This window comes from Mobula hypostoma, chromosome 7 (assembly GCF_963921235.1).
Source record: "Mobula hypostoma chromosome 7, sMobHyp1.1, whole genome shotgun sequence".
In the NCBI taxonomy this organism is placed as follows: domain Eukaryota; kingdom Metazoa; phylum Chordata; class Chondrichthyes; order Myliobatiformes; family Myliobatidae; genus Mobula; species Mobula hypostoma.
The window spans coordinates 13,408,235-13,435,763 of record NC_086103.1 but is presented as its reverse complement, the minus strand read 5'-3'; the positions used below and the strand labels follow the sequence as shown (position 1 = coordinate 13,435,763).

At 48.5% G+C, this 27,529-nt stretch overlaps 1 protein-coding gene across 2 annotated transcripts in view; it reads right to left on the bottom strand.

Moving 5' to 3' along the window:
* Positions 1-4,592: 4,592 nt before the first annotated feature.
* The window catches only part of ndst1b (N-deacetylase/N-sulfotransferase (heparan glucosaminyl) 1b), a 213,140-nt gene continuing 190,203 nt past the window's right edge, over positions 4,593-27,529 (bottom strand). For both annotated transcript variants that reach the window (XM_063053048.1, XM_063053049.1), the window contains exons 10-15: positions 25,624-25,747; positions 22,088-22,262; positions 19,545-19,715; positions 13,652-13,761; positions 9,221-9,323; positions 4,593-8,712 (exon numbers count right to left, since the gene is read on the bottom strand). In XM_063053048.1, the coding sequence (XP_062909118.1) occupies positions 8,593-8,712; positions 9,221-9,323; positions 13,652-13,761; positions 19,545-19,715; positions 22,088-22,262; positions 25,624-25,747 (803 nt within the window). In that variant the 3' untranslated portion in view covers positions 4,593-8,592. The remainder of the gene's footprint in view (positions 8,713-9,220; positions 9,324-13,651; positions 13,762-19,544; positions 19,716-22,087; positions 22,263-25,623; positions 25,748-27,529) is intronic.

Here is a 27,529-nt window from a genome sequence, read left to right as displayed (position 1 = left end):
GTATAGTGTTTCATTGTGTGCAGTTTTTCCATTGTGTATGGTGTTTCATTGTCAGTAGTTTATCATTGTGTATAGATTTTCATCGTTCATGTGTAGTTTTTCATTGTTTGTGTTTCCTGTTTCAGGTAAACAGTTTCTCAGTGCTATTGTGAATAAAGCAGGGTCCCCACCACCCAGGCCATGATCTCCTCTCACTGTTGCCATCAGGAAAGAGGTACATGAACCTCAGAACCCACACCACCAGGTTCAGGAATAGTTATTACACCACAAAGATCAGGCTCTTGAACCAAAGGGGATAACTTCACTCACCCCCATCACTGAACTGTTTCCATAAGACTGTAAGATATCGGAGCAGAATTAGGCCATCTGGCCCATCGAGTCTGCTCCGCCATTTCATCATGGCTGATCCAATTTACCTCTAAGCCCCAATCTCCTTCCTTCTCCTCGTATCACTTCAAGCCCTGACTAATCAAGAATCTATCAACCTCTGCCTTAAATATACAGAAAGACTTGGTCTCCACAGCGTCTGTGGCAGAGTTCCATGGATTCACCGCTCGCTGGCTAAAGGAATAATTCCTCATCTGTGTTCTAAAAGGACGCCCCTCTATTCTGAGGCTGTGTCCTCTGGACTTCGACTCTCCCATCATAGGAAACATCCTCTCCACATCCACTCTATCAAGGCCTTCACCATTTGATAGGTTTCAATGAAGTCATCCTTCATTCTTCTGAATTCCAGTGAATACAGGCCCAGAGCCATCAGACACTCTTCCTATGACAAGCCATTCAATCCTGGAATCGTTTTCATGAACCTCCTTTGAACCCAAACCCAGTTTCAGCATGTCCTTTCTAAGATGAGGTTGTTTCCACAACCTATCGACTCACTTTCAAGGACTCTTCGTCTCATGTCTCAATATTTATTGCTGATTTATTTATGTATTATTTTAAATATTAATTTTGTACAGTTTGTTGTCTTTTGCACATTGGTTGTTTGTTCCTCTCTGCTGTGTGTAGTTTTTCTTGCATTTACTGTGAATGCCGATAAGGAAATGAATCTCAGGGTTGTATATGGTGACATATACAGTACTGTGCAAAAGTCTTGGGCACGTATATATGCAGTAGCTCAGGTGCCTAACCCTTTTCCACAGTACTGTACATTATGTCTTTCCAGTTACCAAATAACACTTAATACTACTGACCTAATACAAAGCTAAGTACTCTTTATTTCTGTTCCCCAATCACCTTCCTATTTCAACCAATATTCAGCACCGTGCAAAAGTCTTAGGCATCCTAGCTATATATGTGCCTAAGACTTTTTGCACAATAATGTATGTACTTTGATAATAAATTGACTTTGAACTTTGAAATATACCTCTGTAACTGGTGACCAGGGCGAGGATACTTAAAGACTGCAGGAAGTGAGTGTAAACTGGTAAACTGGGATGCCGGGACCACCAGACTCAAAAACAGCTGCTTTCCTCAATCAGTAAGGCTGATTAACACCTCCACTCACTAAACCACCCCTCCACACCCCCAACCACCACGACTTTACCAGTTCCTGTCAGAGTCACCTTCTGTACAGACACTCCTGGGCCTAGTGTCACTTTATGGACATAAAATCAATGCGTATAAGCTATCTTATGTATTTACATTTATTGTTTTTTTAAATTATTGTGCTGTTTATCTTATTGTGGTTTTTTTTGTGCTGAATCAGATCTGGAGGAACAATTATTTCGATCACCTTTACATTTGTATACTGGAAATGACATTCAACAATCTTGTAACTTAATCAATCGTAAAGCACTTGCCCGATTGAATTGAATTGTTTGAATTCTTTGAGGAGATAGAAGAGAACCTATTAAAACATATTGATGAAAGTAGAGCAGTGGGAGTGGTATACATGGATTTTAGCAAGGCATTTGATAAGGTTCTCCATGGTAATCTCATTCCCATGTCCGCCTGTAAGGAGCTTGTATATACTCTCTGTGACTGTGTAGGTTTCCTCCCGCAGTCCAAAGACGTACCATTTGAGGCTGGTAGGTTTAATTGGTCATTGTAATCTGTCTCATGGTTAGGTTACAATTAAATTGGGTGATTGCTGGGCAGTGTGACTCAACGGGCTGGAAGCGCCTATATGCCATGCTGAACCTCAAAACTAAAAATTCAGGAAGTCAGGAGGCAAGGGATCCAGGGAAAGCTGGCAGTGCGGATTCAGAACTGGCTTACCCATAGAAGGCAGGGGGTGGTTGTAGATGGAGTGTAATCTGTCTGTAGAGCAGTGACCAGGAGTGTTTTACAGGGATCTGTTCTGGGACCCTGCTCTTTGTGATTTCTATAAATGACTTGGATGAGGAAGTAGAAAGTTCAAAGTTCAAAGTACATTTATTATCAAAGTATGTATACCATATACAACCCTGAGTTTCATCTTCTTGCAGGCAGCCACAAAACAAAGAAACACAATAGAACCCATTAAAACGCCTACAACAAAGACTATCAAACACCCAATGTGTGAAAAAAAGAACAAATCACGCAAACAATAAAAAAGAAAAGAAATAACACACAGAACATGAACCGCAGAGTCTCCGAAAGTGAGTCCAGTCACGGAGACAGTTCAGTGCTGAGGGAGTGACAATGGCTGCAGGTCACAGTCACGGAGACAGTTCAGTGCTGAGGTGAGTGACAATGGCTGCAGGTCACAGTCACGGAGACAGTTCAGTGCTGAGGGAGTGACAATGGCTGCAGGTCACAGTCACGGAGACAGTTCAGTGCTGAGGTAAGTGACAATGGCTGCAGGTCACAGTCACACAGACAGTTCAGTGCTGAGGTGAGTGACAATGGCTGCAGGTCACAGTCACACAGACAGTTCAGTGCTGAGGTGAGTGACAATGGCTGCAGGTCACAGTCACACAGACAGTTCAGTGCTCAGGTGAGTGACAATGGCTGCAGGTCACAGTCACACAGACAGTTCAGTGCTGAGGTGAGTGACAATGGCTGCAGGTCACAGTCACACAGACAGTTCAGTGCTGAGGTGAGTGACAATGGCTGCAGGTCACAGTCACACAGACAGTTCAGTGCTGAGGTGAGTGACAATGGCTGCAGGTCACAGTCACGGAGACAGTTCAGTGCTGAGGTGAGTGTCAATGGCTGCAGGTCACAGTCACAGAGACAGTTCAGTGCTGAGGGAGTGACAATGGCTGCAGGTCACAGTCACGGAGACAGTTCAGTGCTGAGGTGAGTGACAATGGCTGCAGGTCACAGTCACGGAGACAGTTCAGTGCTGAGGTGAGTGACAATGGCTGCAGGTCACAGTCAGGGAGACAGTTCAGTGCTGAGGTGAGTGACAATGGCTGCAGGTCACAGTCACACAGACAGTTCAGTGCTGAGGTGAGTGACAATGGCTGCAGGTCACAGTCACAGACAGTTCAGTGCTGAGGTGAGTGACAATGGCTGCAGGTCACAGTCACAGAGACAGTTCAGTGCTGAGGGAGTGACAATGGCTGCAGGTCACAGTCACACAGACAGTTCAGTGCTGAGGTGAGTGACAATGGCTGCAGGTCACAGTCACACAGACAGTTCAGTGCTGAGGCGAGTGACAATGGCTGCAGGTCACAGTCACAGAGACAGTTCAGTGCTGAGGTGAATGACAATGGCTGCAGGTCACAGTCACACAGACAGTTCAGTGCTGAGGTGAGTGACAATGGCTGCAGGTCACAGTCACAGAGACAGTTCAGTGCTGAGGGAGTGACAATGGCTGCAGGTCACAGTCACAGACAGTTCAGTGCTGAGGTGAGTGACAATGGCTGCAGGTCACAGTCACGGAGACAGTTCAGTGCTGAGGTGAATGACAATGGCTGCAGGTCACAGTCACAGACAGTTCAGTGCTGAGGTGAGTGACAATGGCTGCAGGTCACAGTCACGGAGACAGTTCAGTGCTGAGGTGAGTGACAATGGCTGCAGGTCACAGTCACGGAGACAGTTCAGTGCTGAGGCGAGTGACAGTGGCTGCAGGTCACAGTCACAGAGACAGTTCAGTGCTGAGGCGAGTGACAGTGGCTGCAGGTCACAGTCACAGGGACAGTTCAGTGCTGAGGCGAGTGACAATGGCTGCAGGTCACAGTCACGGAGACAGTTCAGTGGTGAGGTGAGTGATAATGGCTGCAGGTCACAGTCACAGAGACAGTTCAGTGCTGAGGTGAGTGACAATGACTGCAGGTCACAGTCACACAGACAGTTCAGTGCTGAGGGAGTGACAATGGCTGCAGGTCACAGTCACAGACAGTTCAGTGCTGAGGTGAGTGTCAATGGCTGCAGGTCACAGTCACACAGACAGTTCAGTGCTGAGGTGAGTGACAATGGCTGCAGGTCACAGTCACGGAGACAGTTCAGTGCTGAGGTGAGTGACAATGGCTGCAGGTCACAGTCACGGAGACAGTTCAGTGCTGAGGTGAGTGACAATGGCTGCAGGTCACAGTCACACAGACAGTTCAGTGCTGAGGTGAGTGACAATGGCTGCAGGTCACAGTCACACAGACAGTTCAGTGCTGAGGGAGTGACAATGGCTGCAGGTCACAGTCACGGAGACAGTTCAGTGCTGAGGTGAGTGACAATGGCTGCAGGTCACAGTCACGGAGACAGTTCAGTGCTGAGGTGAGTGACAATGGCTGCAGGTCACAGTCACGGAGACAGTTCAGTGCTGAGGGAGTGACAATGGCTGCAGGTCACAGTCACAGACAGTTCAGTGCTGAGGTGAGTGACAATGGCTGCAGGTCACAGTCACACAGACAGTTCAGTGCTGAGGTGAGTGACAATGGCTGCAGGTCACAGTCACGGAGACAGTTCAGTGCTGAAGCACGTTGACAAAGCCACAGAAATATTAAAACAATAGGATGTGTGTGGGATGGGAGGGAGAGTTAGTAAGTTTGCAGATATCATGAAGGTTGGTGGTGTTGTGGGCAGAATAGGGGGTAATTGTAGGCTGCATCGGGACATTGACAAGATGTAGAATTGGGGTGAGAAATGGCACATATTGCCTGGATTAAAGAGCATGTTGAATGAACCAGGGCTTTTCTCTTTGGAGTGAAGGAGGATGACAGAGGTGTACAAAATGATAAGAGGCATAATTAGAGTGGACAGCCAGAGACTTTTTCCCGGGGTGGAAACGGCTAATACGAGGGAGCATAATTTTAATATGATTGGAGGAAAGTATAGGGGGATGTCATTTTACACAGGCTGTTGGACCCTGCCAGGGGTGTGGTACAGACAGGTACTTTAGGGACATTTAAGAAACTTTTAATTTCACAAATGGATGTGAGGAAAATGGAAGGATATGGACGTTATGTATGCAGAGGCATTAGTTTGGGATATTTACAAGATTTCTACATAAGCACATGGATGATTTAAAAAAATGGAGGGGTATGTGGGAGGGAAGGGTTAGATTGATCTTGGAGTAGGGTAAAGGGTCAACACAACACTGTGGGCCGAACGGCCTGTACTGTGCGATGTTCTATGTTCACACCAGATTGTAAATCCAGTGTAGATAGAAGGAAAACATCTACACTTCAGTTCGTTTCATTTTCCAGTGATAAAAACACTGAACTTACGGCAGGTAAGTACATTATAGGAGATTTAAAGTACAGATTTAAACACGTTAAACTAATAAATTACCAAGACAACAGCTTTCTAAAAGGTTTTACAGATGTAAACATTATTTTCCATGTAGTTTTCAATGTTCATTATTTTTCAAGCACAGATCCAGCCACAGACGAGAGATTGTTCTTAAGACATATCACCTTCTCACACACAGTTACGTTTGCTGGGACGGTAGGGGTGTTGTGGTGTGTGGGACGGAAGATTTATTGCCAAGAAGCAGCTGTTTTCAAGTCCTTAAAGGGAGGATCCACTTTTGGGAGTTCAGCTCGAGGTGCAAGCCAGTGTGTTCCAGTAGGAGGTAGCATTGCCCTTTGTCTTGCTGTGTCCTAGCTGCACACTACGCAGCCTCAATCACTCTGAGGACAAAGTCTTCATTGCATATCCCTGCCTCATCCTCATCCTCGGCCAACAGAGACCAAGGGAGCTGCTACCCGCTTCAGTCAGTTCATCACCAGAATGTGGGTGTCGCTAGGGCCAAAACCATCAAATCCTGATGTTCAAAGTGTCTGCCTGCAAGCAGATGAATCTTACAGTTGTATATGGTATACATACTTTGATAATAAATGTACATTGATGGTGTTCGCTACCAGACTGTTCTGGAGTAAAGGCAGCTTCAATGCCTGCTATCCACGTCCAACCAACGACCCTGAAGGTTCTACTTTCTCATGAAAAAAAGAGCAATGTTTGGCACAGTAGCCTAATGTTTTACAGTGCCAGCGAGCAGAAGGTCGAGATCTAATTCATGCCGCTGTCTGTAAGGAGTTCAGACGTTCTCCCTGCGACCGTGCTCAGTTCTGGGTTCAACCAACCCCGGTTCAGCTCCAGCACTGTCTGTACGGGACATCCTCCTGTGGCCATGTTGGTTTCTTCCCGGTGCTCTTGTCTCCTCCCACCTTCCCAAGAAGCATGGTTAGGATTAGTACGTAGTGGGCATGCTGTGTTGGTGATGACACTTGTGCGCTGCCCCCAGCACATCCTCACACTGCGTTGGTCATTGATGTAAACGAACCACTTCCTTGTATGTTTCGATGTCCATGTGACCAATAAAAAGCTAATCTTCAACGCGCAAAAGAACGTTCCCAAATATCATTTGTCACTGGGGTCTGCGTGGTCCCATTTCACTTCAAGCAACTTGTAGATAACCCCCAACTTCCTGCCGTTGGATAAAATCATTGGAGAAGCTTTACTACCCACCTATGTGGAACATCTCGCCCAACGTTTTTGCGGGTCTTTGCCAATCTTTATCAGCTGCACAATTACTCAAACAGTTGTGAGGAATAAGTCAAAGTTCTTTTTTGATGTAAAATAAGTACTTCAAACCCAGACTCTGTCCCTGGAGAAGTTAATTCTGTCCGCTGAACACCAGAGAGAACTTGCGGGCTGTCCCCAGCATATCGTTAGGTTGTTAACGCAAACAACATATTTCACTGTATGTTTCCATGTACATGCAAGAATGTGAACCTTTCACACTGGGTATCATCGCATCAGGTAGCAATTTCGTAGCCACTGAACACCAGGAAACTTCACCATGGATGGGCATAGGACTAGCAACCCCATCCTGTAACAACCCAGAGCTACAGAAGTTCCAAAGACCCCAACCCTGGGAGAGGAAGGGTCTTCGCCTAGAGGACAAATGAGACTTTGAGGTGAAAGCAGAGGGCACAGGGCCAATCAACCTTCCATCGGCCCAGGACAGAGAACTCTGGTGAACCAGTATTGGTGGCCTATGCAGCAGCAGGGGCGATGGGCTTCAGAAGAGTAGGAGGGCTGGGACATGGACACCCATCTCAAATTATTTGCAGTGGCTTTCTGTAAAACAGTCCATGCGTACAAAAGTCACAGAATTTCTTCAGACGCGAATACAAATCTAATGTGGTGGCGGATATGCTGCTTAAATTTTAGCGCGAATGTTAGGAGTGGGATTGAGGGAACAGTGGTTGTCTCGTCTCGTTCCTTAACACGAGCCTGGTCCTGCCGTACACCTACAGATCTCCTTTGATGGAGGGGGTCTTGCCTGCTAGTTTTCATGGCTCCCAGCTTGGCTCTGTACATGGCTGTCTTCCACCGTAAATCCTTGCTGAAGGGTACATGCCAAACTCTCCAACACAGGGGCTTCCTGGGGGCAGCAATCAGAGTAGGCTTCTGTAGACCACCTCTTTCTGAGTGCAGAAGACTGTTTGTGTGGTGGGAGGGAGGGAGAGCGGGGAAACAAGAGTTTTGTAGTGACCTCCCTCAACTGAAACCATACCACAGACTGTGCTGAAGAACTGTAGACTCTCCCTTTCATTGGACAATAGAGGAGATGGTATGGTAGGGTAACGCTGTTACAGGGTTCAATTTCCACCACTGTTTGTAAAGAGTTTGTACATTCTTCCCGTGACTGCGTGGGTTCCCGCCGAGTGCTCTGGTTTCCTCCCATTTGCAGACTTTTCCCAGAACAATGCTTGGACTAAGTTGGTCGTTGACACAAAAGACGCATTTCACTGTATGTTCTGATGTTTCGATGTATGTGACAAATGAAGCTAATCTTCAATCTCTTGTGATCTCCAAAGTCACAGCTAACATCTCACCCGAGAGAGGAACGGGTGAAGGAATAAGGGCTTTGTATTGGAAAGCCGTTCAGGAGAAGACGCAAGTTGGTGATGAGATCATTCAGTACGTTCAGGAACCAATTACTGTTCGTAGGCGTCGGTGCCACCTGGTTCTGCAGAAACACCTAGATGGAAATGTACAACGATCTTCTCAAGCATCCAGTCAATGCTTGAACAGTAAGCACCATGGTCCTCACAGGGTCACAACCCAACAGCAACGTTTCCATGCATGTGCCTGGAGGTTCGTTCAGAGGAAGTGGATCTGGCCCTCGGTGTATGAAGATGGATGGGAGTGGGATCACAGCTTGAACTCCTCAGGGAAGGGTCTGAATCACACCCTGCGCCGTTTGGACAGCTACCTGCTGTTCTGTAGCTCTTCTCTTAACCACGTGGGGAGTGTCTGTCCCAGTTTGTACAGCAGCTTGGACAGTTCGATGTTGGAATCCCTGTAGTGCTCTCTCAGGAAGGCCCTGGACTGTAGGGAGAAGAGGAGCATTGTAAAGGCACAGAAACACTAGACCACAAGAGATGGAACATAAAACATAGAGCAATACAACACAGGAACAGGCCCTTCAGTGTTCAATGTTGTCCCAAACCAATTAAATTAGTAATCAAATGGCCAACCTAACTAATCTCTTCCACCTGTACAATGTCCATATCCTTCCATTTTGCTCACATGCACATGCCTAACTATGACCAACACAGCCTGAGGATGTGCTGGGGGCAAACGTCACCACACTTACAACACCAACACAGCACGCCCACAACTCACTAACCCTAACCGGTACATCTTCGGGAAGTGCGAGAAAACCATAGGCCAGTGAAAATCTTGGGAGAGCTCACAGCATCATAATGCCCACCCAGCCCCGGCTGGCCAGCCAACCCTACGGGAATGCCCACGACCAGCAAGAAGCAGCCTGTTGCCCCGCTCACACTGTTGGAACTATGGTGTACATCAGACGTTTGGGAGACTGGATACGTACATCAGGGTCCATCTCCGGGTACTTGCGGCCTTTGCTTTTTCCCAGGCACTTGGTTTTATTGCTCTCCAGAAGCTGACACCAGAAACCCTTCTTGGGGTCAAATCTGAAATCCAGAAAGGAAAGTTGTATCAGTACCTGGTCACCGAACACAGAACACTACAGTAGAGTCCAACCCTTCAGTCCACGGTCAATCTAACCCTTCCCTCCCACACAACCCTTTATCCATGTGCTTATCTCTTAAATGCCTCTACCACCACCCCTGGCAGAGCATTCCACATACCCACCATTGTCTGTGTAAAAAAACCCACCTCCACATACCCCCAAAATGCTTTCCTCCAATCACCTTCAAATTATGCCTCCTTGATTTCGCCATTTCTGGCCTGGGAAAAACTCTCTGGATGTCCTCTCAATTTCTGCCTCTTATCACCTTGTACACCTCTATCAAGTCACCTCTCATCCTCCTTCACTCCAAAGAGAAAAGCCCGAGCTCACTCAACCTATCCTCATGACATGCTCTCTAATCCAGGCTGCATCCTGGTAAATCTCCTCTGCACCCTCTCTAAAGCTCCACATCCTTCCTATAATGAGGTGGCCGGAACTAAACACAATATTCCAAGTGACACACACAAAGTGGTGGAGGAACTCAGCAGGTCAGGCAGCATCTATGGCAAAAAGTGCAGTTGACATTTTGGGCCGAGACCCTTCGGCTGCACGAGAGAAAAAAAAGATGAGTAAATTTAAAAGGTGATGGGAGGGGGGAAGGAAAGACAAGGTGATAGGTGAAACTGGGAGGGGGAGGGATGAAGTAAGGAGCTGGGAAGTTGATTGGTGAAAGAGATACAGGGCTGGAGAAGGGGGAATCTAATGACAGAGGGCCATGGAAGAAAGAAAAGGGGGAAGGAGCACCAGAGGGAGGTGATAGGCAGGCAAGGAGATAAGGTGAGGGACGGAAAAAGGGGATGGGGAATGGTAAAAGGGGGGGGGGAATTATCAGAAATTTGATTAATTGATGTTCATGCCATCAGATTGGAGGCTATCCAGATGGAATATAAGGTGTTGTTCCTCCAACATTGTGACAGAGGAGGCCATGGATACACAAATCGGACTGGGAATTGAATTAAAATGGGTGGCCAGTAGGAGATTCCACTTCTTCTAGCGGACAGAGCGTAGGTGCTCAGCCGAAACGGTCTCCCAATCCATGTTGGGTCTCACCGATAAACAGGAGGCCACACCAGGAGCACCAGACACAGTATACGACCCCAACAGACTCACATGTGAAGTGTTGCCTCACCTAGAAGGACTGTTTGGGGCCCTGAATGGTAGTGAGGGAGGAGGTGTAGCACTTGTCCCACTTGCAAGGATAAATACCAGCAGGGAGATCAGTGGGGAGTCTCGAATGGACCAGGGAGTCGCACAATATTCCAAGTGTGTTCTTACCAGGGTTTCATAGAGCTGCAACATTACCTCACGGCTCTTGAACTAAGTCCCAATTAACGAAGGTCAACACACCATATTCCTTCTAAATCACCTTATCAACTTAAGACTGCTGAGAATTCTGCCATCAACTTTCTATTCTGCATTCAAATTCAACCTGCCAAAGTGAATCTCTTCATATCCGTCACAAGTGGGAGTTCCTGGTGACCAAACATTCTAATTCCAATTCATAGAACATAGAACATAGAATAGTACAGCACAGTACAGGCCCTTCGGCCCACAATGTTGTACCGAACCTCAAACCCTGCCTCCCATATAAGCCCCCACCTTAAATTCCTCCATGTACCTGTCTAGTAGTCTCTTAAACTTCACTAGTGTTTCCCTTTCCTGTTTTGATGTGTCGGTCCATGGCCTCCTCTTGTGCCACGATGACGCCACCCTCAGGGTGGAGGAGCAATGTCTTATATTCTGCCTGGGTACCCTCCAACCTGCTGGCATGAATATAATTTTCTCCTTCGGTTAACGTATTTATCCACACCCCACTTCCTCTATTCTCCACTCTGACCTTTTACCTCTTTTCACTGTTTATGACTTCCGCCTGGGTCCCCTCATCTTTCCCTTTCTCCCACGGTCCGCTCTCCCCTCCTATCAGATTCCTTCCTCTCCAGCCCTTTACCCTTCCTATCCACCTGGCTTCATCCATCACCTTCTGGCTATCCTTCTACCCCTCCCACCACCTTTTCATTCTGATGTCTTCCCCCTTCCTCTTCAAACCCGAAGAAGAGTCTCAGTATGAAAAGTTGACTGTTCATTAATTTCCATTGATTGTCCCTGTCCCGCTGAGTTCCTCCAGCATTTTGTGTGTGTTGCTCTGAATTTCCAGCATCTGCAGAAACTCTGGTCTTTGTCACTTCATACTTTTCCAGATTGAACTCCATCTGCCACATCTCAGCCCAGTTCTATATCCTGTCAATGTCCCACGTACAACAAACTTCATGTCACCTGCAAACTTACTAACCCACCCTCCTTCATCCGAGTCATTGATAAAAGTCACGAAAAGCACAGATCCCAGAGTAAGATCATTGGTCACTGACCTGCAGGCAGCATACCCTCCATCTATTACCACCCTCTGCCTTCTGTGGGTAATCCAATTCTGAATCCACATAGCCAGCTTTCCTTGGATCCCTTGCCTCCTGACTTTCTGAGTGAGCCAATCATGGGGAGCTTTATTCAATGCCTTACTAAAGTTCTTACACATCACATCCATTGCTCTACCTTCATCAATACGTTTTGTCACTTCCTCAAAGAATTCAGCCAGGCTCCTGAGGCATGACCTGCCTCTCACAAAGCTGTAGGAGAAGCCTCTTTCCCTCTACCATGAGATTCTGAATGGCCCGTCACCCCACGTACACTACCTCACTATACTTTTTAGATACGGAATATTTCTTTTAGTAATTTTATGTACTGATGCCATAAGACAACACATTTCATGTCAGGGATCATAAATCTGATTCTGTGACAAACACAGGAGATTCTGCAGATGCTGGAAATCCAGAGAAACCCACACAAAATGATGGAGGAACTCAGCAGGTCAGGCGGAGGGTGGTGAGGGGGGTGGGGAGTAAACATTTAACATGTGTGGAGGGGAGTAGAGTCGACATTGCCTCAAAAATGATGCCATTAAGTGGCGTGCAGCTCCGATGGGAATCGTTAAGCATTCCCGTGTGGGACAACTACAGTCAGAGCCATGGGTACTTTGGTGAGCAAAATCGTTTTAAGACATTTATGGATAATTCTTACTGTAATTTATTGTTTTTTTATTATTATGTTTTACAAAGTACTACTGCCCAAAATAATAAATTTTGCAAAATATGCTCGTGATATTAAACCTGATTCTGGTTTATTAGGACTCACGAAGAATGAGGGGCCTCGATAGAGTGGATGTAGAGAGGATGTTTCGGATGGTGGGTGAGTCTACTCCAGAGGATACATCTTCAGAATAGAGGGACATCCTTTTAGTACAGAGTCGAGGAGGAATATCTTTAGCCAGAGGCTGGTGAATCTGTATTTACGAACACTTAAGGCTTCTCCTCATATCCGTTCATGCCCTGACCAATCAAGAATCTATCAACCTCTCCTTAAATATACCTAAAGACTTGGCCTCCACAGATTCCCCACTCTCTGGCTAAAGAAATTCCTCACAGGAAACATCCTCTCCACATCCACTCTATCAAGGCTTTTCAGCATTCAATAGGTTTCAATGAGGCTACCCCTCAATCTTCTGGATTGCAGTGAATACAGGCCCAGAGCCATCAAACACTTCACATGACAAACCATTCAATTCTGGAATCATTTTTGTGAATCTCCTTTGAACCCTCTCCAGTTTCAGCACATCCCTTCTACGATACAGGGCCCAAACCAGCTCACAGTACTCCAAATGAGGCCTCACCAGTGCTTTATAGTCTCAGCATTACATCCTTGCTTTTATATTCTGGTCTTGTAATGAACGCTAACATTACATTTGTCTTCCGCACTACAGACTCAACCTTACAACTAACCTTTAGGGAATCCTGCACAAGAATTTTCTCTCCACTTAGAAAAAGTGAACCCTTTAATTTCTTCTGCCAAAGTGCATGAACATACACATCCGGGCACCGTATTCCATTTGCCATTTCTTTGCCCACTCTCCTAATTTGTCTAAGTCTGTGGCCTTGCTACATCCTCAAAACTACCTGCCCCTCCAACTATCTTCATATCGTCTGCAAACTCTGTAACAAAGTCATCAACTCCATCATCCAAATCATCCTTTCAATATTCAATAGGTTTCAATTAGGTCACCCCTCATTCTTTATGAGTTCTGATAAACCAGAATCAGGTTTAATATCACTAGCATATGTCTATCTGCTATATACATGATTCCAAAACACTAGCAGGCCCATCGTGTGAATTTGAACCTCTTCCTCCGGTAGAAACTGGAAGTACAGAAATGTTACTCACACCAACAGCTTGTGGTAATTGAGAATGTTCCGGAGTCCGAGGAACTTCTGCACCTTTTCCATTGTCGCTGCAGGTTCCGCCCGGAGGAGGTGTCCATCGAGAACGAGGATCTGAGCAGAGATGGGAAGAGACAGGAAGATGTAGCTGGGCCAGTCACGGTGAGGGCAGCGCGGTATCGTAGTAGGTCGGGGTTCGATTCCCACCGCTGTCTATAAGGAGATCGAATGTTCTCCCCATGACCACGTGGGTTTCCCCCACATTCCGAAGACATACGGGTTGGGTTAGTGAACCGTAGGCATGCTACTTTGGTACTGCACGCGTGGGGGCACTGGCAGGCTGCCCCAGCACATCCTCACACTGTGCTGGTCACTGACACAAATGACATGTTTCATGTTGCAAGGTACGTACATGTGAGAAACACAGTTCTCACTAATTGATATATCTGACAGAGCAGCGATTGACCGTGTTCATTTAGAATTTAGAGCACGACAGCACAGTACAGGCCCTTCGGCCCATATTGTGCCGACCTTTTAACCCACTCCAAGATCAATCTAATCCTTCCCTCCTACATAGTCTCCTTCTTCTACCATTCATGTGCCTATCTAAGAGTTTCTTAAGGCCATAATCTAAAGGTGGTTGGAGAAACGTATAGGGGGGCAAGTCAGAAGTAGTTTGTTTTACACAGTGTGGTGGGTGTGTGGAACACACTGCCAGGGGTGGTGATAGAGGCAGATAGATTAGTTGACATTTAAGAGACTCTTAGATGGGCACATGGATGACAGAAAAATGGAGGGCTAAGTGGGAGCGAAGGGCTAGATTGATCGTGGAGTGGGGTTATATAGGTCAGTAGGTTTAGAATGAGAGGAAACTGGAGCACCCACAGGGCTCCGTGGGAGGGAAGGGTTAACTTGATCTTTATTTCATTTCTTTTATTTAGAGGTGGTGTCAAAATGGTTGCTGTGATGCGTCTAGTGTGGTAGTGTAGTGGGTAGTGCTTGTCGCCCTCACCTTCAGCTTCCACCGCCGGCTAGCAGTCTCGCGAAAAGGAAAACTGAGTGTGTAAGTCTCTCTCTGCCAGTACACAGCCTCTCCAGAAGCAAGCCCCCTGTCGTGCCTCCTCACTGGCAACACACGGAAACTGAACTCCTTTTCGACTTGGGTAAACTACAGAGGACTGGGAGGTGGTCTGGCCCCTGCACACGTAGCAAGCAGGCCCACCGATATGTGAGCACACCCTGGTCCCCAGCTATGGGTGAACAGCCCCACTGCCTTGTGGGCAGCCTCGGGAGAGACGAAGGCTACGGGAGTAAACCCAGACAGCAAATCTGAAGTGGAGCCCCTAAGGCAGCTGGATGTCATTGAACATTCTTCCGGCAGCTCCTGCAGCCGAGCTGGTACCAAGCATATTGCTTCATAAGCTTTCCTTTGTACGACACTGGTGAGGCCGAGAGGGGGATCTTGACGACTGGGTATCTCAGGATCTCCATCCTTTCTGCCCAGGCTTGTGATGAAGACCATCACCCATTGTCCTTCCAGACAGACGGATGCCAACCATTTCGAGATACGGTGTGGAACAGACCCTTCTGGTCCTAAAAGCTGCACCGCCCAGCAACTCACCGATTTAACACTAGCCTGATCACAGGATCGACTAGCCGGTATGGACTTTGGGCTGTGGGAGGAAACTCACGAGGCTCGCGGGGAGAACGTACGAACTCCTCACTCATGGTGTCGGAATTGAACTCTGAACTCTGAGTGCCCCGAGCTGTAATAACTTCACACTGACTGCTATGCTACCGCGCATCCAGGAGTAGCCTCCGCAGATGCTGCCTGACCTGCTGAGTTCTTCCAGCACTCTGTGTGTAGTGAGGCTGGTACTGAGAGTATTAATATCACCTATGATTTTATGCTGGGCCATATTGACAGCATCATTATTCATCGGGCACAGACTGTATATTAATCTCAGTGCGTGCAGAGATAAAGCGAGAGGCTAGAGAATTACTGGCAGTCGTTAGGCAACATCCTATGTTTACTGATTCCACAGCCTGTTTCTTGACCCCAATTAATTTTTACCAGCAAAGTTTTTACCGCATATTCCAATATCATCTACTTACAACTATTTGTTTTTTTGGATGAGGTCAGCACTTAACACCTAGATGATAAGACACAGGGGCAGAATTCAGCCTTTCAGCCCATCGAGTCTGGTCCTTCATTCAATCAGGAACAGCTCGCACCTTTTGGGTGCCATGGTAGTGTAGCCGTTAACACGATGCTGCTACAGATCGGAGTGTTCCAGAGTTCCGAGTTCACGTTCTGTAAGGAGTTTCTATGTCCTCCCTGTGACCACGTGGGTTTCCTCCGGGTGCTCCAATTTCCTCCTACAGCCCAAAGACTTACCAGTTAGTAGGTTAATTGGTTATTGTAAATTGCCCCGTGATTACAAACGAGAAAAAAATCTGCAGATGCTGGAAATCCAGAGCAACACACACAAAATGCTGGAGGAACTCAGCAGGTCGGGCAGCATCCACGGATCCGTACAGGATCCATCAGGCAGCATCCGTACAGTCAACGTCTCTGGCCCAGGACCCTTCTTCAGGATGGAGAGGGAAGGGGGAACTTGCCAGAATAAAGAGGTGTGTGGAGGGGAAGGAATCTGATAGGAGAGGAGAGTGGACCAGAGGAGAAAGGGAAAGAGCCGGGGGAGGTGATAGACAGAGAAGGAGAGGTAAGAGGCAGAGTGGGGAATAGAAGAAGGGTGCTGGGGAGGTTAATTTTTTTTTATTGGAAAGAGGAATTGATATTCATATTATCAGGTTGGAGGCTACCCAGATGGAATATAAGGTGTTGCCCTCCACCCTGAGCGTGGTCTCATCTCGGCACAAGAGGAGGCCGTGGACCGACATGTTGGAACAGGAATGGGGACCAGAATTAAAATGTTTGGCCACCGGGAAGTTCCACTTTTGGTGCATGGAGTGGAGGTGCTCAATGAAATGGCTCCCCCAGTTTACGATGGGTCCCATCAAAGTAGCGGAGGCTGCATCGGGAACACCAGACACTATAGTCGACCCCAGCAGGTGAAGTGTTGCCTCACCTGAGGCCCTGAATGGAGGTGAGGGAGGAGGCGAATGGGCCTGTTTATCGCTTGGGCCGCTTGCAGGGATAGGTGCCAAGAGGGCGATTAGTGGGGCGTGACAAATAGACAAGGGAATTGTGGAGGGAGCGATCCCTGTGGAAAGCAGAGACAGTTTAGTGGTAGGATCCCTTTGGAGATGACAGAAGTTGAGGAGGATGACATGATGGATGCAGAGGCTGATGAGGTGGTAGGTAAAGGCAAGCGGAACTCAATCACTGTTAAGACTGCGGGAAGATGGGGTGAACGCAGATGTCTGGGAAATGGAGGAGATGCAGATGCCTCCGTTCTTTGAGGAAGGAAGACATCTTTGATGTCCTGGAAAGGAAGGCCCCATCTGGGAACAGATGCAATGGAGCCAATGGAACAGAGAAGAAGGAAATTCATTTTTACATGAGATAAGGTGGAAAGAGCAACACAAACAAAATGCTCGAGGAACTCAGCAGGCCAGGCAGCATTGAGTGCTCTTGTATATTGGTGAGGCCCAACGTAGACTGGGAGACCGCTTCGCTGAGCACCTGTGCTCCATCCGCCAGAAAAAGCAGGATCTCCCTGTGGCCATGCCCTTCCCATTCCCATATGTCCATCCATGGCCTCCTCCACTGTTGTGATGAGGCCACATTTAGGTTGGAGGGACAACACCTTAAATTCTGTTTGGGTAGCCTCCAACCTGATGGCACGAACATTGATTTCTCAAACCTCCAGTAATGCCCTCACCCCACCTTCACCATTCCCCATCCCCTTGTCCCTCTCTCACATCTCCTCGGCCGCCCATCGCCTCCCTCTGGTGCTCCTCCCTCCTTTTCTTTCTTCCATGGCCTTCTGTCTCTTTCACCAATCAACTTCCCAGCCCTTTGCTTCATCCTTCCCCCTCCCGGTTTCACTTATCACCCTGTGTTTCTCTCCACCCACACCCCACACTTTTTAAATCCACTCCTTAACTTTTCTTTCTCCAGTCCTGCCGAAGGGTTTCAGCCTGAAACGTCGACTGTACTCTTTCCCATGGATGCTGCCTGACCTGCTGAGTTCCTCCAGCATTTTGTGTGTGCTGCTCGGATTTCCAGCATCTGCAGATTTTCTCGTTTGTGTAAGGTGGGAAGAGGAACAACCATGGGAATCTGTAGGTTTATAAAAAATCTCAGCTAACAGTTGGTCTCCACAGATGGAGACAGATGTTTGAGAAAGGGGAGGAAGGTGTCAGAAATGAATTTAAGGGCAGTGCAGAACTTAGAGGCGAAGTTGATGAAATTGATGAGCTCAGCCTGGGTGCATGGAAGCAGCACCAATGCAGCTGTCAATGTAGCAGAGGGAGAGCGGGGAGCACTACCGGGGGAGGCTTGCAACATGGACTATTCTGCGGAACCAGCAAAGAGGCAGCCATAATTGGGGCCCATGGCTACCCTTTAAGTTTGGAGAAGGTTGGAAGAGTCGATGCAAAAGTTGTTGAGTATGAAGATCAGTTGTGGCAGACAGACTGGAGTGGTGGTGGAGGGGAATTGCTGGCAGTGGAGGGGAATTGGTGGTGGTGGAGGGGAACTGGTGGCGGTGGAGGGGAACTGGTGGTGGTGGAGGGGAATTGGCGGCGGAGGGGAATTGGCGGCAGTGGAGGGGAATCGGCGGGGGTGGAGGGGAATCGGCGGGGGTGGAGGGGAATCGGTGGTGGTGGAGGGGAACTGGCGGGGGTGGAGGGGAACTGGCGGCCGTGGAGGGTAATTGGCGGGGGTGGAGGGGAACTGGCGGTGGTGGAGGGGAACTGGCGGCCGTGGAGGGGAACTGGTGGTGGAGGGGAATTGGTTGTAGTGGAGGGGAACTGATGGCACTGGAGGGGAACTGGCGGCCGTGGAGGGGAACTGGCGGCCGTGGAGGGGAATTGGTGGCCGTGGAGGGGAATTGGTGGGTTCTTATGTTAAGAAAGAAGTGGAGAGTTTGAGGCCTTCCTAATGTGAGTTTGAAGTGTTGAGAGACTGAACATCCCATGTGAAAAAGAGACAGTCGGGTCTAGAGAATTGAAAATTAATACGGAGATCAAGGACATGAGAAGTGTAATGCATGTCGATGGGAAGGGGCTGAACTGAGGGGATAGAATGGAGTCAAGATATGAGGAGACGAGTTCAGTCGGGCAGGAGCAGGCAGAGACAATAGGCCTACCCAGAAATCCGATTTGTAGATATTGAGCAGGAGGTAGAAGGGTGCAGTGCAGGATAAGGGAACTATGAGTTTGATGGCAGTGGGTGGGAATTCTCCACAGTTACTGCTGTAGCCCATCCACTTGAAGGTCTGATGTGTTGTGCATTCAGAGAAGCTCTTCTGCACATCACAGTCGTAAAGTGAGATTGTTTGAGTTACTGTCACCTTCCTGTCAGCTTGAACCAGTCTGGCCATTCTCCTCTGACCTCTCTCATTAACAAGGTGTTTTCACCCACAGTACTGACACTCACTGGATGTTTTTGTACCACTCTCTGTAAACTCTAGAGACTGTTGGTCATGAAAATCCCAGGAGGTCAGCGGTTTCTGGGATACTCAAACCACTCCATCTGACACCAACAATCATTCCACAGTCAAAGTCACTTCGATCACATTTCCTCCCCATTCTGACGTTTGATTTGAACAATCACTGAACCTCTTGACAATGTCCGCACGCTTTTGTACATCAAGTTGCTGCTGCATGGTTGGTTGATTAGATTAGTGAGCAGGTGTCACTGATAAAGTGGCCACTGTGTGTGTCAACGATAATAAGCCTGTTTCTGACGGAGATTCCGGACTTGCCTGGTTGGTATGGTAATACTGAAGCCAGCGCTCGATGTGGGTTGCGTATCGCCCCGGGACCAGGCATCGGTTCTGGAGAGCTCTCAGCTTGGGCATCGCGTCTGCTCCAGCAGTGATTACCTCGTGGAAACTGTACCTCAGGGCCACCGCGTCATCATGGGCTCGCTGGTGCTGGCAGGAAGACAGGTACCAGTTACACACTGCGTACAGCGGGGTAACATCAGACCCACCTGAGAACGGCATGCTAGAGTTCTGCCAAAGCTGATAAGCCTGCACGCGCTGATGTTTAGAAGAAAGAAGGGGGGGATCTCGTTGAAACCTATCAAATAGAGAAAGGCCTCGATAGAGTGGATGTGGAGAGGATGTTTTCAACGGGTGGGTGTGGAGTGGGGGAGTCTAGGACCAGAGGACACAGCTTCAGTACAAGGACAGCCTCAGATGAGAGGGACGTCTATTTACAACGGAGATGAGGAGGAATTTCTTTTAGCCAGAGGGTGGTGAATCTGTGGAATTCATTGCCATAAATGGCTGTGCAGGAGAGTCATTGGGTTATATTTAAAGCAGGGGTTTTGATTAGTCAGGGTGTTAAAGATAATAGGGAGAAGGCAGGAGAATGGGGTTGAGAGGGATAATAAATCAACCAGGATGGAATGGCAGAGCAGACTTGATGGGCTGAACGGCCTCATTCTGCTCCGACGTCTCATGGTCTAACACACCATGAAGGGGAACCCTTGACCAACACCAAGGTGGTACAATAGAGTAGTGGTTAGCGTAACGCTTTACACCACTAGCGACCTGCAAGGGGCACTGAAGCAGAAGGTGATCCTGGGTAGTGGCAGGGACACACTTTGTGTGGTTCAGTTCTCGCCATTGTCCATAAGGAGTCTGTACGTTCTCCCAGTGATCATGTGGGTTTCCTCCGGGTGCTCTGGTTTCCTCCCACATTCTGAAGAGGTACGGGTTTGGGTTAGTAAGTTGTGGGCATGCTGCATTGGCACTAAGTGGTGGCACTTGAGGGCAGCCCCCAGCACATCCTCGGACTGTGCTGGTCATTGGCACAAACAGCGCATTTCACCGTGTGTTTCAATGTACACGTGGCAAATAAAACTCATCTTTATCTTTAGTATTGCCTCCACTCAGTACGCTCCCTAAGCCCCAACTTCCAGTGACAGTGTGGCAATCAACAATAAATCACATGGAACAGTACAGGACAGGACAGGCCATTCAGCCCATGATGTTTTGCTAGATTTTACTAACAGTCCTCGTCCTGGGTATCACCCGTATCCTTCCGTTCTCTTCAGTTAAACTTACAAGGCTGAATGGTTCCCACCTCGCCGCACAGCACCGAACTAGCTCTTCGGCCCATCAGGGCTCTGATAGCCAGTGTACCCCATCCAAACTAATGGATGCTGCCTGGATTAGAGAGCGTATCTTATGAGGACAGGTTGAGTGAGCTAGGGTTTTTTACCTCGGAGTGAAGGAGGATGAGAGGAGGTGTACAAGATGATAAGAGGCATAGATAGAGGGGCAAGCCAGAGGCTTTTCCCCAGGGTGGAAGTTACTAGTACGAGGAGGGGAGCATTGTTTTAAGGTGATTGGAGGAAGGTATGGGGTTGATATCAGAGGCTGTTTTTTTTATTACACAGAGAGCAGTGAACGCCTGGAACACACTGCCAGGCGTGGTGGTGGAGGCAGATACATTAGCAACATTTAAGGAACTCTTAGATTGGCACGAGGATGAAAGAAAAATGGAGGGTTATGTGGGATGGAAGGGTTAGATTGATCATGGAGATGGTTAAAGGTCAGCACAACATTGTGGGCTGAAAGGCCTGTACTGTGCTGTAATGCTCTATGTTTTATGATCTTGCAACCTATCCTTTGCCTGCACTGCACCTTCTCTGTAACTGTGACACCTTATTATGCATTCTGTTATTGTTTTACCTTGTTCTATCTCAATACACAGTAATGATCTGATCTGTATGAACAGAGTGCAAGATAACTTTTCATTGCATCTCAGTACGTGTGCTCTTCATTTTAATTTAATTTTTCATTCATTCATTTGACGATAATAACATTGTGAAATGTCACATTGATATTTATATGTGTGACAATCATAACCCAATTCCATTTCTCCTCCAAACCCTTCACTGCACAGCTAACTACCAACACTGCCGCACGGTAACATCAGGGCACATCCCACCCTCTAATCCTTCTGGGTATCCAGAGCAGCAGGAGGGGAAGCACAGGACAGGAGATGTGGGAGGGGAGACGCGCGAGGGGAGTCCGCGGGAGGGAAGACAGGAGGGGAGACTCGGGAGGGGAGGCGCGGGAGATGAGATGGGAGGGGAGACGTGGGAGGGGAGATGGGAGGGGGAACGCGGGAGGGGAGACACGGGAGGAGAGCGTGGGAGGGGAGACACGGGAAGGGAGACATGGGAGGGGGAATGCGGGAAGGGAGACACAGGACTGGCGACATGGGAGGGGAGACACAGGAGGAGGGATACGGGATTGGAGACACAGGAGTAGAATTGAGGTGGACGTACCTGGTACCAGGAGTAGGCTCGGTCTGCAGGGCTGATCAAGATGCTGATGACTTTAGCTCTTGGCAACAGAGCTGCCGCCCGCCTTGGAGTGACCTCCGAGTCAAAGTAGTTTGCGCTCTTCTCGAAGAAAAAGTCCGAGCTGGTGTTGGAGGGAATTGGGAAATATTCCATGTACCTGTCACAGGGAGACAGAGGTCAGTCATGTTGGGAGTGGAAAGGCGAGGTGTCCTGTAATGGGATCACTGAACAGTTATAACTCTCTGTTGGGTCTTCAGGAAGGTAACAGCAGAGTCCCAGAACAAAACAACATCAACAAAGCCCATCAGAGAATTGTGGACACAGCTCAGCACATCACAGGAACCAGCCTCCCCTCCACAGACTCTTTCTACACTTCTCACTGTCTCAGTGAAGCAGCCAGCAGAATCAAAGACCCCACCCACCCAGACATTCTCTCTTCCCCCCTCTCCCATCGGGCAGAAGATACAAAAGCCTGAAAGTACACCCCAACAGATTCGATCTGTTTTGCATCATGAAGAATCCCTTCCACCCAGTCCATTCTCTCTTCTCACTGCTACCATCAGCAGGAGGTGCAGGAACTTTAGGTCCCACATCACCAGGTTCAGGAATGAACGATAAAGCTCCTGAACCAGTGGGGATAACTTCACTCACCTCAACTCTGAACTGATTCCACAACCTACAGACTCACATTCAAAGGCCCTTTACAATTCATTTGCTCAATATTATTTTTATTTGCCCGTCAGTTTACTTGTCGGTCCCTGTCTGTTTAGGTTTCCGGTTTAAGATGGCAGTGGTGAAACACAGCGATGACTTGCTGGCAGCAAACAAATCTACTAACTACTTTATACTCTCACTGTTTCTGGTAAACGATCACTGCAATGAGTAGTCTGTAACTTCCCTTTCAGAGTTGAGCTTTTGAACCACCATATGACCCAGCATTTTTGTGCTGTGGACTGAATCCAGGTGTGGCATGGCATCTTCAGGCCTGGGCCCAAGAGTGGGGAGCAAGCAAGCGTTTGGCCCTTTTTGGAGCGGATTTGGAGATTGATTTGAAGCAGTGGATCCAAGGTGAGGCGAGGCAGTGTCGAGCTCAGAGTCCGGGCCTTAGAGCAAAGAACTAGCTGAGGTTTGACTGATTTAAGTGCCAGGCCAGACTGGAAGGTCAGAGTGTTGGGGCCAGACTGGTGTCCAGTTGCTCGATGGTGGTCAGTGTGTCGGGGCTGGACGAGGGAGACGGGTCAGTGTCCAGTTGCTCGATGGTGGTCAGTGTGTCGGGGCTGGACGAGGGAGACGGGTCAGTGTCCAGTTGCTCGATGGTGGTCAGTGTGTCGGGGCCGGACAAGGGAGACGGGTCAGTGTCCAGTTGCTCGATGGTGGTCAGTGTGTCGGGGCCGGACAAGGGAGACGGGTCAGTGTCCAGTTGCTCGATGGTGGTCAGTGTGTCGGGGCCGGACGAGGGAGACGGGTCAGTGTCCAGTTGCTCGATGGTGGTCAGTGTGTCGGGGCTGGACGAGGGAGACGGGTCAGTGTCCAGTTGCTCGATGGTGGTCAGTGTGTCGGGGCCGGACAAGGGAGACGGGTCAGTGTCCAGTTGCTCGATGGTGGTCAGTGTGTCGGGGCCGGACGAGGGAGACGGGTCAGTGTCCAGTTGCTCGATGGTGGTCAGTGTGTCGGGGCTGGACGAGGGAGACGGGTCAGTGTCCAGTTGCTCGATGGTGGTCAGTGTGTCGGGGCTGGACGAGGGAGACGGGTCAGTGTCCAGTTGCTCGATGGTGGTCAGTGTGTCGGGGCTGGACGAGGGAGACGGGTCAGTGTCCAGTTGCTCGATGGTGGTCAGTGTGTCGGGGCTGGACGAGGGAGACGGGTCAGTGTCCAGTTGCTCGATGGTGGTCAGTGTGTCGGGGCCGGACAAGGGAGACGGGTCAGTGTCCAGTTGCTCGATGGTGGTCAGTGTGTCGGGGCTGGACGAGGGAGACGGGTCAGTGTCCAGTTGCTCGATGGTGGTCAGTGTGTCGGGGCCGGACAAGGGAGACGGGTCAGTGTCCAGTTGCTCGATGGTGGTCAGTGTGTTAGGGCTGGACAAGGGCGTTCCGCTTGCTACTCGTGTCTGCACCGAACTGTGTCTGTAGCCTGCGACTGACAGGCTCCTGGGTCAGCTGCAGTGAAGAACTGCCTTCGTGGCTGTAGACTAACTTTTGTCACCTTCAGTTCTGACTGTTATTTGCTTACTTTTATTGTGTTTTTTTCTGCCCTTTGGGTAATTACTGGTCTTCTTTTAATAAGTTCTACTGGGTTTCTCGTGGCTGCCTGTAAGGAGACAACTCTCAAGGTCGTATACAGTACGCATACTTTGATAATAAATATAGTTTGAACTTTGAACTTTAAACTTATGGTTTTTTTGTAAATTCTATTGTATATCTATTTTCCCTGTCAGGACCTGCAAGAAGATGAATCTCAAGGCAGTATATAGAAACATACGTACCTTGGTGGCAAGCTGGCATAACGGTTAGCGTTGCGCTTTCCAGCGCAGTGATCTGGAGTCAATGCTGCCACTGTTTGTAAGGAGTTTGTACGTTCTACCTGTGACCGTGTGGAATTCCTCCGGGTGCTCCGGTTTCCTCCCACAGTTCAAAGACGTAGCAGTTAGGGCCAGGGTGTTGCGAACATTATGTTGGCGACAGAAGCACGGTGACACTCGCGGGCTGCCCCCAGCATATCCGCAGACTGTGATGGTTGTTGACACTAATGATTCATTTCACTGTATGCTTTGATGTATAGGAGACAAATAAAGCCAATCTTTCTAAGTCTTTCTTTCCTTGGTAATAAATTTACTTTTGAACTTTGAACAATTCATCAGAAGTACAGACAGAAACGATTGGACGCAGAGATTCACAGTTCAAAGTTCAAAGTAAATTTACTATTCGAGTCAGTATACGCCACCCTGAGATTCATTTTCTTGCAGGCATTCACAGTAGAACAAAGAAACACTATAGAATCAATGAAAAACTACACACGAAGACTGGCAACCAACCAACGTACGAAAGAAGACAAACCGTGCAAATATAAATATAACATAAATAAATAAATAAATAATACAGTGGACATGAGATGAAGACTCCTCGGAAGTGAGTCCATAGTTTGTGGAATCAGTTCAGAGTAGTGGTGAGTGATGTTGTCCATTCTGCTTTAAGAACCTGATGGTTGAGGGGTAATAACTGTGGTATGAATTTTGAGGCTCCTGTACCTCTTCCCTGATAACAGCAGTGAGAAGAGAGCGCGGCCTGGATGGTGGGGGTCCCTGATGCTGGATGCTGCTTTCCTGCAGCAACGCTCCGTGTAGATGTGCTCAGTGGTGGGGAGGCTTTACCCGTGATGGGCTGGGGCGTATCCACCACTCTTCATAGGTTTTCCCATTCTTGGGATTAGGTGTTTCCATACCAGGCCGTAGGTGGTGGCTTAGACAATGTGTCTCTGCTACATGTGGGTGGGGGCTGTGGAATATCTGTCTGCTGCCTTACCAATCAATGCCCTTGTGATAGTTCGGGCCGTTGAAAAACTGCAGCTCCTCGAAGGTGTCTGGGTTTGGACTGTTACTGATGACGTCTGGGTGCATAGACAGGAAAAGGTAGAGAGCCGTGGTACCTGTGGAGGAAAAGTTCTTCAGTTCAGTCTTACGTAAGTCAGCAGCTACATAAGGTGGCAACTTCTGAAAACAGAACCCCATTGCTCTCAGAACTACGGACACAGACAGGAATCCCAGCTGGAGAAACTCAGAGGGTCGAGCTGCATCTTGGAGTGGGGAAAGGGATTAGAATGCAGAACATACAGGCCCTTCAGCCCATAATGCTGTGCTGTCCTTTTAACCTACACCACCATCAATGGAACCCTTTCCTCCTACACAGTCCATCACCCTCGACTTCCATTCATCCATGTGCCGATCTAAGTCTTTTAAATCTCTCTAGTGTACCTGAGGTGTATGGGGTGTCCAGGGAGGGGTCGCACCTCTGCTTATGGGGCTTATCTTGTGCAATCTAGGTGAGCCCACTCACCTTTCGTTCCCAGCGGACACTCACCTCACACCCGTGACTCCGGGCAGCTGTTTGTATGTGACAACGGCCACATCCTGGTTCACCACTTCGACAGTCGGGTTAAACCAGTGAGATAGGGACATGCTTGTCCCAGCATGCAGGTCAGCTCCAGCAGACTGGGCAGGTGAGATCAACAACAGTCTGGAAGACGACTGAACAACGCTGTGTGGGGAGCGAAGGGCACGACAAGGCACTGAAGGAGTCACGGTCATCCACTGCAACCGAGGAAGCCCCCAGTTGTGACGACTACTCGTACCACTGGACCCGGACTCCGAGGTTCAGAGAGTGGAAATGACCCAGTGCAATGGCTTTTCCACTCTAGCAACTCTCGCACAGGTTTCCTGTCATCGCCATATACGATGGACAACCACCACCACCAACGTAGCTGCCTCTATCGCCACCCACCACTCTCTGACATCCCCCCATACTTTCCTTCATTCTCCAATGTGGAACGAGCCTACACAGCATGTGGTGAACGAGGCTTCGATTTCAACATTGAAGAGAAATTTAGACAGGTCCAAGACTGGGAGAGGTGTGGAGGGCTACATTCTGGGTGCAGGACAATGGGACTAGGCAGATTAATAGTTCAGTATGGACTAGATGGGCCAAAGGGCCTGTTTCCAAGCTGTAATATTCCGTGACTGCTTCCTTGTAGAACATACATAGACTCTTCCTTTGTAGTCTGTGGTGGCCAGTGCTATCATGTTTGCTGTTGTGTGCTGGGGCAGCAGGCTGAGGGTGGCAGACACCAACAGAATCAACAAACTCATTCGTAAGGCCAGTGATGTTGTGGGGATGGAACTGGACTCTCTGACGGTGGTGTCTGAAAAGAGGATGCTGTCTAAGTTGCATGCCATCTTGGACAATGTCTCCCATCCACTACATAATGTACTGGGTGGGCACAGGAGTACATTCAACCAGAGATTCATTCCACCGAGATGCAGCACAGAGCGTCATAGGAAGTCATTCCTGCCTGTGGCCATCAAACTTTACAACTCCTCTCTTGGAGGGTCAGACACCCTGAGCCAATAGATTGGTCCTGGACTTATTTCCTGGCATAATTTACATATTACTATTTAACTATTTATGGTTTTATTACTATTTATTATTTATGGTGCAACTGTAACAAAAACCAATTTCCCCCAGGATCAATAAAGTATGACTATGACTATGACTAAAACATTACAGCACAGTGCAGGCCCTTCGGTCCACAATGTTGTAACGATCTGTTAACCTACTCTAAGATCAATATAACCCAGGGGTTCACAACCCTTTTTTCAATGCCATGGACCCCTAGCGGTAACTGAGGAGTCTGTGCACCTCAGCTTAGGAACCA